Genomic DNA, 16670 nt, shown 5'->3' with positions numbered 1-16670 from the left:
GAGTTCTCAAGTTAACTTAAAAAACTTAATAAATGGCAAATATACATTGTATTGCAATATATGCAATATAGCTAAATCAGGGCTGAGGGGGAAAATTAAAACTAATCATTACAGCAGAAGGAAGTCTTAAATCAGTATTCCCCCTTCCATTTAGAGAAACTAGAAAAAGGAGACACAAAAAAGAAACCCAAGCAAAACAAATAGAAAGAAGTAAATAATAAAAAGGAGGAATCAATGAAATTAGAACCAGAAAAATAATGAGGAAAAAAAAAGCTGGTCCTTTGAAAGGTCAATAAAATTGTCTGACTTCCAAAATTTCCAAATAAAACAACAAAAGTAACAAAAAGAGAAAAAAACACAAGTTTCAAATATCAAGAAGGAAACAGAATAACACCACTGACCCCATAGATTAATAAGGTGATGAGGAGCTGGGGGGGGGGGTTAGTCTGTAGCCTCAGAAGACAGTAAGACAATACCCTATCAATAGGATAAGAAAGATTCTACAGATAACTACTCCATAATGTAATTTGGATAAAAAAAAATGGATCAACTCTAGAAAGTTTAAAACTACCATAATTCATACAATACAACATAATTTGAACAGACAATTATGAAGGTCTTTGAATTTATAATTGAAAGCCTCCTAAAGTAGAAATGTTAGGGTTCTGACAGTTTTACTAGAGAGATCTTGCAAAGGTTTAAAGAAGAATCAATGCCACTTCTACCCGCTCTTCCAGAGAAAGCAGAGTGTATGCTACTTTTCCACTTATCCAGTGAAGCTTACCCCACATCAAAATTAAAGCTAATATAAAAAAAACCTGTAGACCAGTATTCCTTATGATTTAGATGCAAAAGCTTGGCAAAAGATTAATGAGCAGTAAATATGACAATAATTATATACCACAACCAAGTGGGATCTATTTAATTATGGTTGGTTGTCCGTTTGAGAAGGAATAAATATAAATCAACATATTAACAGGCTAGAGAAGCAAATCAAATCACATGATTATATAAATTGAAGTAGAAAAGGCACCTGGTAAAAACTCATTGGCTTATGATAACTCTCAGAAAACTAGGGGTTTAAGGAGAATTTTCACAACATAATAAAGATGCCAGCAAATCCCTGCAGCTAATATTACAAAGGTGAAAGCCAGGATGCTTTCTCCATATGATTAAAAAAAAAAGCAAGAGTCTTTGGTCTTTCCATTGCTGTTCAACATAGTCATGGGAAGTTATAGCCTGTGCAATAAGGCAAGAAAAAGGAATAAAAAGTATATAGAGAGGAATGGAAGAAATAGAGCTTGTGTTCATATAAAAGCTGGGAGAGAGTCATGTCTCCAATTTCTGTAATATCCACAACATGAATTATGGTACATTTGTACCATGAACTACTACCCAACAACACAAAGTAAAGAAAATAATGACAATGACGTGGGTGGATTCAAGAACACTACAGTGTTTGAAAAAATGTCAATCTCAGAAGGTCATAGTCTTCTCCATTTTCCTAATTCCATTTTTGAGCTATGCTACTTAGGGCACAGTTAGAAAGATGTGAAATAGATTGGTGATTACTGAGATGAACGGATGGGGGAAGGTATCTAACTATAAAGAGGAACTTGAGTGACTGCTTTGTGGTGATGGAAATGGTTCGTCATCCTGATTCCAGAAGAGGTCACCCACATCTGCACACAGCTTAGCCCAATATCAATTCTCTCTTTTGATATTTTGCTGTAATTATACAAGATAGAATCACTGACGGGGAAAAAAAAAAAACCAGTGAAAGGCATAATAAACTTCTCCTTCCAACTTCAATTCACCATTAAGGACCCACAAGGGAATTAACAAACAGTATTTTTATGAAAATGTCTTGCCTATGCAGCCCTAAGGGGCCTCAGTCATGACCTCTGTGCCTCAACCTTCCAAGTGCTGTGACTGGAGGCATCTGTCACTGTGCTATCTTCTATGGAATTAATAATAATTTTAACGACAGAATGGTATAAAATTCTCAGGGATTGCTCCATGTAAAGATGCTGCTTACTAACGACACAATGATAGGCCCTACTTGTATATGCAAACACATTGAAATCCTAGGAACAGCATTCTCCTGTAGGTATTGCGCTTATGCCCATTTATAGACATGGCCATCAAGATATAGAAGGTAAGTGATTTGTTTAAAGTTATACACATGCTGAGTAGCAGAGCCAGTTCCCCCAAATACGTTTCAGCTTCAGGATCTATGTTCAGCCTCTTAACTTCTCTCTTGTACATAGGTTCTCCTTCCCTGCCTGCACTTGTCCTTGTCCTGACTCTAAAAGTGAAAAGTAAATAACATTGATAGACGTTCCATTGATATCATGCTCGCTACACCTATAGCTAGCGTGCTTTCAGGGATCTCAGATAGAGCTTGCCTGTGAGCTGTTCTTGATTCATATCTGACTTTAAGACTAAACTTCTCTAGAACACAATTGTGCTTATTTTGGCTTCCAGTGTCCAATGCATATAACCTGAACAGTGTCTTCCAGTCTTTCATTCTTTCCTAACAGAGGAAAATAATGCTATAAGGCGATCTGGTCAGGCTTTGGTCTAAGAAAGAGCCCAGGGTCCTCTACTAAACTTGACAGAGAATGTCCACTGAGTAGGCACCAAAAAGTGTCCTTCTTAGGCATGAACACACAGGTATTGGTCATTTGAGAACTGAGAGTTTGAGTACTGGGCACTTTTGAGGGATACCCGAGGCTTGCTCAGGATTGCTTGTGAGCCTGTACAATGCAATGACTCAGGAATATTGTTTCTGTATGGCTTCATATCAGCTCTCAGCCAGGCTCTCTCCAGAGGGGAGGTTATCCCACCACATATAAATATTAAAATGTCTCTTTAAGATGTTGGATATTTATGAGTACTAGCATTAAAACTCTCTTTTACTGCCCCCTTCCATCCCACTGATTATTTATTGTTTGAAAAGATAAATACAGGAAAGTAATTGACCTAACAATGGCCTATTCTTGATTACACATTGCATTAAATCCAGAAATTGTAAAGAGGGCACTTTGAAATCTGTCCTTAGCATCAGCATAGATTGTGTAATGAAAAGGTATGTGGCTTGGCCTAATAGATGAATGCAAACCACAGGTCACAAGGGGCTTGCAGTAACGGCAGTAGATCAGCAGCAGTCTAGCTCTGCTGGAAAAAGAGACCAAGTTCAAGGCTTCTGATCCACTTCTGCATCTCCACAGCCTTGAGCACAGTGTTTAGTATATAACAGGCATCTCAGAATTTATGGAATGAATGAATGAGGGACGGAGGGCTGTCCGATAGCCAAGGAAGAACATGACTGTTCTTTATATACATTTAGCATCCTTTCTACAGGGTAGGAGCTCTTACTCTCTATTTCATTCATGCTGTTTTATGTTTAACTGAGGATAGCCTATACACATTCTTCAACCTCCTCTGAGTAAACAGACTTGCTAGATGAAAAGATTCCAAAGTTCAAGCCATTTATTTGAAAAACATTTAAGTGAGTAAATGCACAATAGTTTTAACAATCAGGGTAGAGTGTTCCTCGGGCATGCTTATTTTTCTGGGATTAGGATGGGAGGTGGTCTTAGAAGGGACCGTCATTGTGTATCAACACTCCTTCTCGGAAGGCTGCCTACACCTCCCATTCCTAAAGACTGATGATTTAGTCTGTCTGTTATCAGTAGCACTGTCCTAAGAGCAGGGCTCTCAGGACATGGGGAAATGAATCAGAACATTGAGTTTTAAACAGAGAAGGGGTGGAGGAAAGTAGAGTTGATGATATATCGGTTATTCTTAGCACTTATCTGGCCATAGAGACTTTTTCATTAAGAGATTTCTCATTATTGTCTAAAAGTCACTTAAACATGAATGGCATTATGTTCTGAAGGTGGGGGGATCTGATTGCTTCATTCAACTGATGAGTTAAATCTCCATGGAAATAGCATTTATCACTGGGATTCCTGAAGTGAAATGAGATGACTTTGGCTCTGTTTGTAGAAGGAAAAAAAACCCCTACATCTCTAAGAAATTACTGTATTCACTGTTCAGATCCCACACAAAGATTTCATAAAGGTATGAGTCAGAAGGAAGATCTGAAATACTGTGAGACTGAAATAAAATTAGCTGGAAAAATCACTAGGGAGGAGACTGGGAACAAACATCAGTCTCCTGTGAGCTGTCTGTGACAGAGCACGGCTTAGTGAAATGCAGGATATCTGCAATTAATACACTGTTGTGACAAGAGATATCAATTATCCTACATTGCCCCAGGAGCACGTGATATGTTCCCTCCCAGCTGTTCCCACCTGGCTGTGGAGCCTGTTAATACCTTTCATATCCATCTTCACTCTTGGAGAATTTCCCAAAACAAAATTTGCAGTGATTGCCAAATCCGAGAAGACAACTACCCAAGTACTTTAGTTAAGTAATAGCAGAAGTTACTCAGACTGAAATACTTCTGCCTAAACTAGACAGGGGTTACAAGCTACTAATGAGGAAAACCTCCCATGTGATGGTAATAAGAATATACTTCCATTATTCAAGGGGAGAGGAAGGAGAAAAGAAATAAGTCATCTAGAGTTGATCTGATTGTTATGGATTCCATGAGTGATCTAGAAAAGCCATGTGGAACTCCTTTCTCTTTTGACTTCATTCACTGAAAAGATAAAGAAACACTATTCTTCCAAATTCTTTTGCCTATAGATATGATGCTTTAATTTTTGCCAATGTGAAGTTACTGGAGACTTTGGGAAATTTCGCTGGCTATTCAACTCTTTCAAATCTTTCTTCCCAGAGATAGACATGAGACTATCCTAGAATTATGATGCAACATAAAGATGAAACCCACCCACAGCTTCAAGTCTTCCCCAAACTGAAGGCAAGGAGGAAGATGAATAGAGGCCACTTGAAGAGGCCAGGGCCACAGAAATGGGAAACACAAATCTATACATTCAGTTTTCTAGTTTTGTAGTCAAAAGATGTGATTTCACATATTGTGTTATTGACAGCTCTTCCAGGGCCCACAGAAATTGGGCTAGCTCAAAATGTGGATACTGGACATTCAAGTGACATGGAAGGAAGATAACCTTCATTCTGATGACTAGTTTAGGAATATCTAATGATCTATGGTTTCAAAAAGATAATTACCTAAGTATCCCACTGTTCAACAACTACATTATTCATTTATGCAAATGATATGATAAATCTCACAGAATCTGAGATGTTTTTTCAGATGTTCTGTATATTATCCTCTCACTTTTCTGTTTCTACTTTTTTGTTTTTGATGATTATAATATACCAGCAAGAGTTAGAATTGAAGGCAGGATTAACTTTTAGTCATGTGACCATGGAACAAATGGAATCTATCAGGTTCTAAGATGCATGACTTCAAGGGTCAACAGCAAGCTACAGTAATAACCTTTATAAACAGTTGTATTTAATTCACTGACCTTCTCAACATACAGCCGAATGTGTTATATGGTCCAATGTTATTGTATCAAAGCTTTCCTGAGAGGTATAGTTGATGTTTATTGAGGCAGGCAATGAGCTTACTTCACTTAAGTCATAGACAATCCACTGGACACAGGGTATATCCTTCTCTTCAATTTACAGTTCTAAAACTTAAGTTTTTGAAAAATTGATCCATTTGAACCAATGTCACAGGAAGGACCCAAAGCCTCAGGTCTTTCTAAAATTGAATGCACTACAATTTAAAGACCCTTTTTACAATGGATTCAATTTACACTATACTGTCATCATTTTGGTTTTTCGTTTGTTTATGAGACAGATTCAGCCATTAGATTGAGTTTCTTGAGGGCTAGGACTGCTAAATTCTCTGATATGTGCTCTGGAATGTAATAGATGCTTAATAAAAGTTTCTACAAAGCACTTGTCAATACATGCTGGAGCATCGAGGACACTTTCCTGGATGACTGGGGTGTCCCCTGCTATTTACTACTTTAATTTTACAGTTGTCATATGTTAGTCAAGAAACATTTAGTAAGCAAATGCAAAGATTCCAGTGTTATTGGACCACATATAATCTTATAATTAAGTCTAAATGTATACATTATTTGGATGATCTGTTAGAGAAAATAATTCCTTTAGGATTCACTAAGAACACGTGGTTTCCCTTTTTGCCTAGGTTAAGAGAAGGTAAATGCAGTGACTTCCAAGTGTGAGGCATATCAAAGTAAGTCAGAGGTTTTACAGTGCTTCCGGTTGAAATGGAGAGTGTAAACTACACACCAGTCAACAAAATTAATAGCTAAGTGAAGATCCCACAGAGAGCTGATTAATGGAGGTCTCAAGTAATGAATTGCAAGGATTATATTTGACACTGATCAATGATCTTATCAATGACATAGTTGAGTCACAATGATTAAATATGAGAGTGACAAAACTAACCTATGAAGCATAGCTGATATTTTGAACAAAAAAGAGAGTATCTTTATGGATGATAACAATGAGCTAAAACTAACAAGTACATTTTTGTGGGGATTGTGAGATAGGATGTCACTATGTAGCCCAGCCTAGACGCAAACACATGATTTTCCTGCCTCAGCAGTGGATTTATTAGGATTAGGGGTATATGTCACCATGCCTGGCTTTAATCCTAACAAATATAGTGTATTTTTACCTTGGATACAAGAATATCCTCCAATAAAAATGTCATTCTATAAATACAAGATTCAATAATACATAGCTTGACAATTGTCACAGAGTGCGTTTTGTCAACTTGACACAAGTTAGAGTCAGATGGGAAGAGGGAATTTTAATGGAGAAAATGCTTCCAATATTGGCCTATTGACAAGTCTGTGGGGTACTGTCTTCACTAATGATTGATGTGGAAGAGTCCAGCCCACTGTAGGCAGGACCACCCCTGGGCAGGTGGTCCTGGGTTGTATAAGAAAGCAGACAGAGTAAGCGAGGAAGAGCAAGCCAGCAAGCAGCATTCTTCCAAGGCCTCTGTTTCAGCTCCTATTTTCAAGTTCCTGTCCTGACTTCCCTTCTAGATGCAAGCTGAAATAAACTCTCTCTTCAGTTTTGGTCATAGTTTATTACAAAAGTAGAAAACAAACAAACAATAATGCAAATGAAAAAGCATAGAAGTTTCAGATAAAAAGTATAACATAAGCTAGAAACTGTAGCTGATGTGCAAGGTTAGGTCACATTAATAATTATAAAAGATTGAGGCCAAGGAATACAAAATCCTCTGGCTTCTGATGCACTTAAAGGATGGTGTCCAGTTGCGTACACCATGATTAACATAGTGATTATAAACTCAGTAGACTTGAGTGTATCCGTGGAACCAACCACCAACAGGGTACAGGTATGGATTATGAGACAGGACTAAAATAGCTGGAATTTATATTGAAGAAATGATTGCCCAGTGACCCTAGGGCAATGTGCCATTCCTTCTGTACCCTTGTTTGGGCCAGTTTTGAGCACAGATATAGTATCAGATACACTTTTATACAGAGAAAAGCTTAATCAAAAACTAAATTGTTTTAACCATCTCAGCATTTGAGGCATCATGGTAACAAGCTTCCAACTTATAGAGAGGTGAGAATGCTCTGTTACTGATCACCTTGTGGGATTCCAGGATTCCACCTTATGTATAAACCCTCAGCAAGCTCTTCCTTCCACAGCTGTCCCCTAATCTCACTGATCATAAGAGTAAATGCCTCATCCTGCTGACCAAGGGTCAAAAGATGTGATTTCCAGATAACCAGTTTCTTATACTGTGAGTCATAACCCCCTAAGAGGTCATAAATGAATATAAGGATAGCAAAAAAAAAAAATTGGCAATAGTAAAAGGTCTCTGGATGCATGATGAGCACATAATCAATTTATGGTGTATTGGCAGCACTTACCCATGCTCTCCCCCACCTTCCCTGCAGCCTTGGCCCTGAACACATAACATAAACACTTTACCACGCACATGCCACATACAATTTACACTACCTTGGCTCAGATTTGAGATTACCGTGTGCTACAGACTGCAATAATTTTACTATCCCTACAAGACTATGGAAAACTCAAACTTTTCATGTTTTCTTACCATCAGTTCTCAGCATGTAAATATTAAATTCATGTACCTTTCAACTGTATTTTGTTGGAATGTTTGATTTGAAAAAATTGATGTTAGAGTTGCTGACTTGAATTTCACAGAAAAAAAATCATTATATGAATTCTGGCCTGTGATGAGCACAGAATTTCCAACATAAATATATAAAAGGGGGCCCTAAGCATACTTCTGTCATTTCGTGCTATGCATTTATGTGAAGTGGTGTTCTCAGCATTGACGATTATAAAATCAAAGTATTGATCAATTCTAAAAAACTTTGAAGATGCTTTATGTCCTATAGCATCAAATACTCAGCCAGGATTTAAATCTTTATGTAAAATAAACAAGCATTCATCTCATTAGCATGCATATCTGCTTCCATTTTTAATGCCCGGTAAAATTATACATAAGGAATCATCTTAAAATAAACTTATTTATGATATATTATCAGTAAGTGTTTCACTTACTGTATATGTATTTTATTACTTACATGCTTGGGGGTCACATAAAAATCTTGGATGTCAAAGAGTTATGAGTGGAGTTGAAGAAGCCCTGCTCTCACATGCCACACTTCCTGTCTCTGACCTTCACCTATACTTCCCTATTCAGGAACCTAACAGCCCAGCTGTGGTAACTACCATGTGTCCACCACTGTCTTTGCTAAGATCTATGTGTCTTTAACGTACAGCAGCCCTTTATAAGGTGAAATGTACCATTTTCCCTCATTCCTCGATGAGCTCAGGACTGATCGCCAGTCCAGGCTCTTGGTAGATGCTCAGTAAGTATTTGCTGCATTGTGTGCATGAGGATGAGACATGGCGTCTTGGGAAAGATATTTTGCTGAAGTTCCTGCAGTAGTAATCTGGACATGAACCGGACTCAGATCAGCCCCATTCCAGAAGTCATGGTTTAACATACCATTAACATGTTAAGAACCCAAACTGAGCCACTTTATTTGCATACGGTACTAGGAAGGGAGATGGTGTGTCTAAGTGACAGGGTGGCTTAGGGAAAAGAACATGGTACAGGGAGGTCTAGAGTGAAGTCCTAACCTTGGGCCAGTTACTCACACTCCCTGAGCCTCATTTTCAGCAGCATTACCATGAGATGACTTTGCTAGCTAGCGTTGAAGCACCATCCTAGACCCGACTTCAAAGGCAGTCTTTCCCACCCCACAACTCTGCTTTCTCATTACCATGAGGCTTACTCTCTACATTCTGACCTCCTCACCAATTCTCATCATAAGTGACCTCGGCTCCTACCAAACTACTGACACTGTCCTCGCTCAGTTAACCACTGACCTTTTAGCGGCCACATTCTCTTTGTGGGCTTCATTCTTTTGACCTCTGTGGACACAATCATGACACTGGGACACACACCACTCTCCACTGTACACATGCTGCCACCCAGGTTTCTGGAGCCTGAGTTAGACAGCTGTAGAATGCTCTTACCACAGACTTCTAGGCAGTTGCTATCAACAAATAATTATCAACACAAGACTCGACCTATTCACTCACACAACGACTTCAAGGTGTGCTGTGCAGCCACACTCCCTTCACGTTCCTTCCTCCCCACATGCGATGTTTTGGGTATTTCTGGATTTCCTTAAATGCATGCTCTTTCTAACAACGTGATCCCTGTCCACACTTGATGGTTTGGTAAGGGAAAACCGTTACCCTATTGTACCTGATCAATGCGTGAGGATCCCTTCCGCTCGGCCAGCTTCACTATCACTTGCCTGAGGAAGACTTTCTGTATGTAGCCCAAACGAGAAAGAAAAGCCTTCGCCTTTATTATAGGATATTACACCTCTCCATTTCCATATGTCTTGGATTTCTACTGACTAGAAGAGGATCTCCTTTAGTCCTCACTTATAAGCCATGATCATCTTCCCAGCTTCCCTGGAACTTCCTACACTATCTAGAACACAGCAGTTACCAAATAAATGCTTATTGAATGAAGAATGATTGAACAGATAGGTGGGTAAGTGATATGCCCTTTACTTTAAAATAAGGTAGGTTTAGAACTCATAGTGTCTGCTTGGAGACATTGCTTGGAATACCGCCCAAAGGAAATCTTAGACATACGTGGGCCCAGAATTTCATTGCTATAGGACAGTACGAGTGGTCATAACTGTAACCATGATGATAATAGCTACTATTATCTAGTGCTTACTATGCATCAAGGCAAAATTGCGTGCTTTAAGACTTCAAGAAAAAGGAACAGAGCAGACTTTAAATATAATTAAAGATAAGAGCAGAATCAAGACAATTCTGGGTAAAAAGAGTTATTCTTTGATCTGCTGTCCAAAAATTTAACAGCTGTCTAAAAGCTCTGCAGAAGGCAGATTTGGAGCATTTATTAACACAAGGAGGCCAGAGCCAAAATTAAGACTCCATTACTCATATAGATGTCTGGGCTTGGCAATAAATAAATTATTTTTTGGCAGCATTTTATAGTTGATGTCTTTAACATTATCCAATGAGGTTTCTTTCCTGGTTTACCTACATGGGTAAAAATTAACTTAGAACAGTGTGTCCACGTGTGTGTTATGGTTTAGAACTGAAAATTTCCTCTATGGATTCAGTATTGAAGGCTTGGTCCCAGGACAGCAGTGTGTGTAGCGGGGGCCACAGGGAGAGGGCAACGTTGTCAGTGGGTTAATCTGTTGATTAGGTCATAGATGTTCAGAAGTGGAGCCAAGTTTGAGGAAGTAAGGCTCTTGGGGGAGGGGACATCTGTCATTCTTCCCTTGGCTGGGACCGAATATCTGGCAAGAAGCAGCATAAACGGGGGAAGAGTTTCTTTGGCTGACAGTTCGGGGGTTTGGTCAGTCTATCACGATGGAGACATGATGAGACAGAAAGCCAAGCAGCTGGTCACAGGATTAGGAAGCACAGAGAGATAAACACTACTGTTCAGCTTGCTCCTCCCTTTTTAAATTTAGTATGGGATTCTGGCCTGTGACATACTTGCTGATGCCTCTCTAGCGTGGCTCCTTCCACCTCAATTAGTCCGATATAAAGACTCCCTCATAGATATGTCCCGATTCTAGACCCTGTCAAGTTCACAATCCATATTAACCATCATAAAGGGTGTGACTCTGAAGGGCTAATTACATCCCTGCTCCTCTCCCCAGACCCTCTCTGCCTCTGGCAGTCACTAGATAAGTATGGTTCCCCCAACACATTCTCTGCATCATGATGTGGAGCCCAGAAACAGCTTGGCTGAGTGACCACAGCACGGACTGAGACCCCGAAAACCACATACAAACATAAAGATTTCTTCTTTTGGGTTGTCTAATCTCATGGATTTTGTCACAGAGATAGGAATCTAAGCTATCCAGAATCTTAGAAAAATATGGTGTCACTTTAGGTGACAAATATGATGAGTTCTGGTTGTATAGTATTCTTGGAGGCCAACAATACATGTTAACATATCAGGCAAAAATGAAAAGACTACACTAAAAGAAAAACCTGTTTCTGTAGTTTAATTCCGCATGTGGGTTTGGTATAAATCTCTTCTTTCAGAATGCCTCACATTTACTCCCATGGAACTAGTGTTGGGCCACACCAGAGTGGGAAGGTCTGAGAAATACAGTCTTTATGTGCTGGTGTTCTATCAGATACATGCAAAGAGGATTGCTACGAAGCCCTTTCTGACTTAGAGAAAGGAAGATTGACTATGCTTTAGCCTAGAATAGACTCTAGTATAGTATTATTATTTACATGATAAAATTCAACCCTACGTGAAGGCTGGAGAGAAAAAGGCCAACTCTTAATCAATCCTTGGAATTAGCAATTTCCTTATGATGGCCGTATCACACAGTCATAGGAATTTATATTTTCATTTTGTCCTAACGAAAAACTTGACCATCTTTCTTTAATATTATCAACCTGGAAGCTTGACAGTAAGGATTAAAAATTGCTCCTCGCTTCCCTCTTGGTTATTGGAAAGGTTCTGAAAGGTAATCAGTCTTGTGAAGCTACACTTTACAGTCTGCATAAAAATGCCATGATTTCCCTTCCTCTCCCCAACCTAATTGAAAGTGCATAATATCACCCAGCTGGGGAAATGTGTAAACGGTAAACATATGCAATATATCATGCTATCACACAAAAGCTGGCTACTGCTAGGGACCTGGTGGTTGTCAGAACCCTGAAATCTGGAAAATGAGTCTTTTTCTTCCATCTAGAATGAGAGCTTCTTGTGCCTTCTTCTTCACCCCCTCCCTACAGATTTCAAGCAGTAGCAGACAGAGTAGAGCCCGGTCCATCAACCTGGAACGTGGGACTCCAAGGTCTCTCGACAATGCATACGGACCGAAGTTCTTTTAGACCATCCTCTCCCCAGACAGGACATTTTTCTTTGGGCAAGAGGTGTGGTTGGAATCATCTTGTTCCTTATTTGCTTCAGACAGATGCTCCCAATATCTCTTTCCCTTGCTCCTAAACCTACAGGTCATGTCCTATCTTTCTCTACTTCATCAAACTCCTAGGACCAAGATTGTCTCATTTCCCACCTCCGCTCATCAGCGAATAGCCAGGCAGTTTAGTTTTCCTTGAGTATAAAATCCCAATCTTATTTTTCAAAGTCTCCTACACTGCGGTAGTTATCTGTAATCCCACTCCAATTACACCTACTTGGAAGCCATTTTCCCTTCTCTGACTCCCCGCCTCCAAGTTTCATGCTATCTTCTGGAATATGTGTTTTACAATAGGGCTCTTGGGATAAGGACAGTATGTCTTCCAAGTCTTCATCATTAGTTCTCTGCCACGGTATTTCTGCAAAGATTGTTGCCCTTGTGCCATGCACTCTACTGATACCATCCATCCATGCCACCTTATAACTAGTTATTGCTTTATTTTTGATGACTGATATTTTACTGGTAGGTCAAAGCAGAACACTTGTCTAGGGCACCATGTCATTTCAGTTTTAATAGATTGAAGGATACATTTTTTATTTGCTTCAGCAGTAGAGATGATTTGAAACTTACTGAATTAAAACTGCATTCATCTTTCACTAATATTACCTGTCAGCTAGGGCTGGAGGATGATATGGCTTGTTGACCTTGGCATAGAGACCCTCTAAGTGGTCTCTGTCTGGAGACAGTGGACGTCCATCCTGAGGGTAAGCAAGTGATCCAGCTCGAGGGGGAGACGGAGATCTAAAGGCATTCGCTGATGTGCCTTGCTCCCGAAAGTGGTTCACTCTGGCATAATTGGGGTCCATTTCATCATCGTCCATATCGTGCACTGATCCAATTGCTCCAGTGGCATAATCAACAAGGCCTCTTGCCTGCCTTTCTCTTAGCTCCTGATGTTTTGCTCCGATCCTGAGAAATATAGAAGAGATAACATAATGTGAATTTCAGATGCTGAAACAATGGAACAGTCTCCAGGATCTCTGTTAACTCTTGCTAACTGCTTAGCTGTCACCTCCCTGTGCCTTCAAGATCACGCCATGAAGAAATGCCAACAGCATAAGAGGATTAATTTCAAATCCATGACCTTTATTTGTCACCGAGTCCTCACTTTGATAGCAATGCTATAGGTATTCTGACACTTCTCTGACTGAGGACTGGGCTGACAGAAGTCCCTCCCTACAAAGAAGCTGTGCTGTGGCAATAGTACACCTCGGAAGAGATGCCATGAAAGCCTTTCTTGGGACAAGCCTGCATGGGAGAGAGCCCATCAGAATCCTATACTTCTGCTATGACTTCACTCTTTAGTACTCCAGAGTTTCAGTGTATTCTTCTAAAGAAGAGTTTGAAAAAATTGATTTAAATATGAAAAAGAAATACAGAGACTGTCTGGTCACTAAAAGCAGCAGAATTGAAGCTAATTTATAAGAGACTCCAAGTCCTTTTTTTTTTTTTTGTTACACAAATGGGGATCATTGTGCCTCATTGTACAAGGGCTAGGGACAGAGTAAAATAATGAAGAAATTAATAGGCTTGTGACAGAGATGAATTGGCACATATAAGTGAATTAAACTTCATTACTGGCAGAACTCCATAGCCCCTAAAGCTTTAAGTGATAGTGCAGAATGTTACTGCTAGCCAGTGACAATATGTAGACTACTGGGGATGGAGCAGAAAATATATTTATGTGGATGCTATGCATGGAGCAGAAAATATATTTATGTGGATTCTATACCCACCTGAATTGTGAGAATTTATCTGGAGAGCATTATTGGTTTTCTTCAACTCCCACTAGTATACTAAGACAGAAAACTCATGAGGATGTCCTACTGGACAGTGGTGATGTGAATGGTATACGGTGGCCCTTTAACCTTTTACCCTGGAGACTACAAGATGTAGGCTATATGGGATGAGAGAGTAAGAGAATCCTGACTCGGGTATCTAAACAGATGTTCAGGCCGGGGGGTTGGGAGTGGTGGCGCACGCCTATAATCCTAGCACTCGGGAGGCAGAGGCAGGCGGATCTCTGAGAGTTCGAAACCAGCCTGGGCTACAGAGTGAGTTCCAGGAAAGGCTCCAAAGCTACACAGAGAAACCCTTCTAAAAAAAAAAAAAAAAACATAAAAGAGATGCTCAAGGAAGAATGACTCAGAGAAGGTAAGAGGGCTATGGCTAACAGTGAAAGGTCTATGTTTGCCTGGAGATACAGAGAGAAGCCCTGGACCAGTTATAACAAGACCTGAAGTCCCCATTAACTTCCCTTCAAACAAATACAGTTGTTTTTGTATGTGGCAGCTGTTTTCATTTTCCAAACATTAAACCCTTTGTCAAAATCTTTAGAAGCTGTGATCTTTCAAGTATTTTTTTTTTCTTGTGACAGGACAGTGTTTGTATTTTAGGTTTTTTTTTTTCAGTAGAAAGGAGAAGAAATTGGGCAAGAGAAAGAAAAAACAACAAAATAAAACAATTAGAAAGTAGCATAGAATGGAAAAACAGCATCTACCTGGCCGGGGGGGGGGGGGGGATGTCACAACAGATGAAAATAAACGCCAGGATACATTATTGCCTATCTGTTTTGACTAAGCTAAAACTATACCTGATGTGTAGATAATGGGAAGGATTTATATTTTTTGCATAAGGCAGTGTGAGTCTCTGAGGGATTCTGAATTAAGATGAAAAGATTACACAGGAGGGCACCCATTAAAGGGCCTTGCCTATCTCCTTTCCATGCATGTTAGTCCCAGAGTCATGGATGTTTGTTTTGAATAATTTTTGATAAGACAGCCTGCTCCAATGAAATTTGAGACTCAGCCTAAAATGGGCATTATGCCAAGAGTTATCATTTTGCAAGGGATGGTGCAGACTGGTTTATCAGAGAACGCTTCCTGTACTACAAGGGTAGGGAAGGATTTCCGTTGTAAATCAGGTAAAAGGCACCAGGAAAGTCCAAGGGTGGGACTCTGTATGTTCCCTCTCCCTCATAAGTGCGATGCCTTGAGAGAAATCAGTCAGTAGAAAGATAAATACCTCCTGGCCGCCACGTGGGGCTATACTTGTGTATTAATGGAAGATGAAATTACCAAGCCTGATTTTTTAAAATAGCAGAAATAGAACACTGAGCTCTGTGTTTCTTATTCCATCTCTGTCTTTCTTTGAGGTTTGCAATTTAGTTAAGCGTGCTAAGTGTGTAGAGATTCCTAGATGAAAAAGTTCTCCACGTATGCCGAGCAGTGTTGGATCTTGTATTTTTCTTTGCTAAAACAAAACCAATTCTTCCTCAATCTCCTCTGCACTACTGAGGGTGGCAGCAACTAATTTCATATTAATCACTCAGTGGGTGAAATAGTAATTTCTCTGCACCATCATTATTATGCCATATATCAGGGTCTCTCCATGTGGGGGAGGATGAGGCAGTCTCGGAAAGGGGGCACACAGCAGCAGAGGAGACTCCCTTAGGACAGTGTCCAAGAAAAAAATAGTTCATTTGTCTTGCTCTGACCCACCCCCACCCCATGCGGTTTGAAAATTCTAATTGTTGCTGGTTGTTTCTACTTGGGAGTCTCCTTACCACTGGAAACTCAACCTGTTAAACTACCTGAATTTCAAAATAGCCTAACTTTTCTGGTACCACTCACTTCCCTATTCTCCTGAGCACACTACCTTTGAATTACTGAAATGTTTCTTTTCTCTCTTTGACAATAGCATTGTCTCTTTCCATTACATTGCTGGATTGTCCCGTTTTATTTCCATTTCCTTGGCTATCGTGTACAGTATTTATTTTTTATATTGCCTAGATCTGCTGTTTAATGTGGTACCCATATGCTGTGTATGACCCTATAAATTTAAATTTGAATTAATTAAAATAAAACTAATTTTTTTTAGTCTTATAAATTCATTCAAGTGATTCATAGCTACATATAACTAGTGGCTTCTGTACTGACAATGAAGACGTGGACAAATTCCACAACTGCAGAAAGTTTCATTGGACTATGACAATCTAATTTATTCAAAGAGATTTTGGTATGTCACCATATCCCACTTGTCTTAGGGTTTCTACTGCTGTGATAAAACACCATGACCCCAAGTATGGGGACCCATGGAGACTCCTTAGTGTGGCCTTATTCCATCTTGACTCAGGGTCAGAGAGTCTGAGTTTGCTTT

General features: G+C 39.6%; 1 protein-coding gene across 1 annotated transcript in view; it reads right to left on the bottom strand.

Moving 5' to 3' along the window:
* Window positions 1-16670, bottom strand: part of Pard3b (par-3 family cell polarity regulator beta) — a 986690-nt gene that overhangs the window by 150512 nt on the left and 819508 nt on the right. The window contains exon 20 of the mRNA XM_052749631.1: window positions 13119-13421. Within this exon, the coding sequence (XP_052605591.1) occupies window positions 13119-13421 (303 nt within the window). The remainder of the gene's footprint in view (window positions 1-13118; window positions 13422-16670) is intronic.

The sequence above is a fragment of the Peromyscus californicus genome, unplaced genomic scaffold (assembly GCF_007827085.1).
Source record: "Peromyscus californicus insignis strain IS unplaced genomic scaffold, ASM782708v3 Scaffold_21__1_contigs__length_65335640, whole genome shotgun sequence".
In the NCBI taxonomy this organism is placed as follows: domain Eukaryota; kingdom Metazoa; phylum Chordata; class Mammalia; order Rodentia; family Cricetidae; genus Peromyscus; species Peromyscus californicus.
Note: the sequence above shows the minus strand (reverse complement) of the source record. Positions and strands in the feature narration are given on the sequence as shown.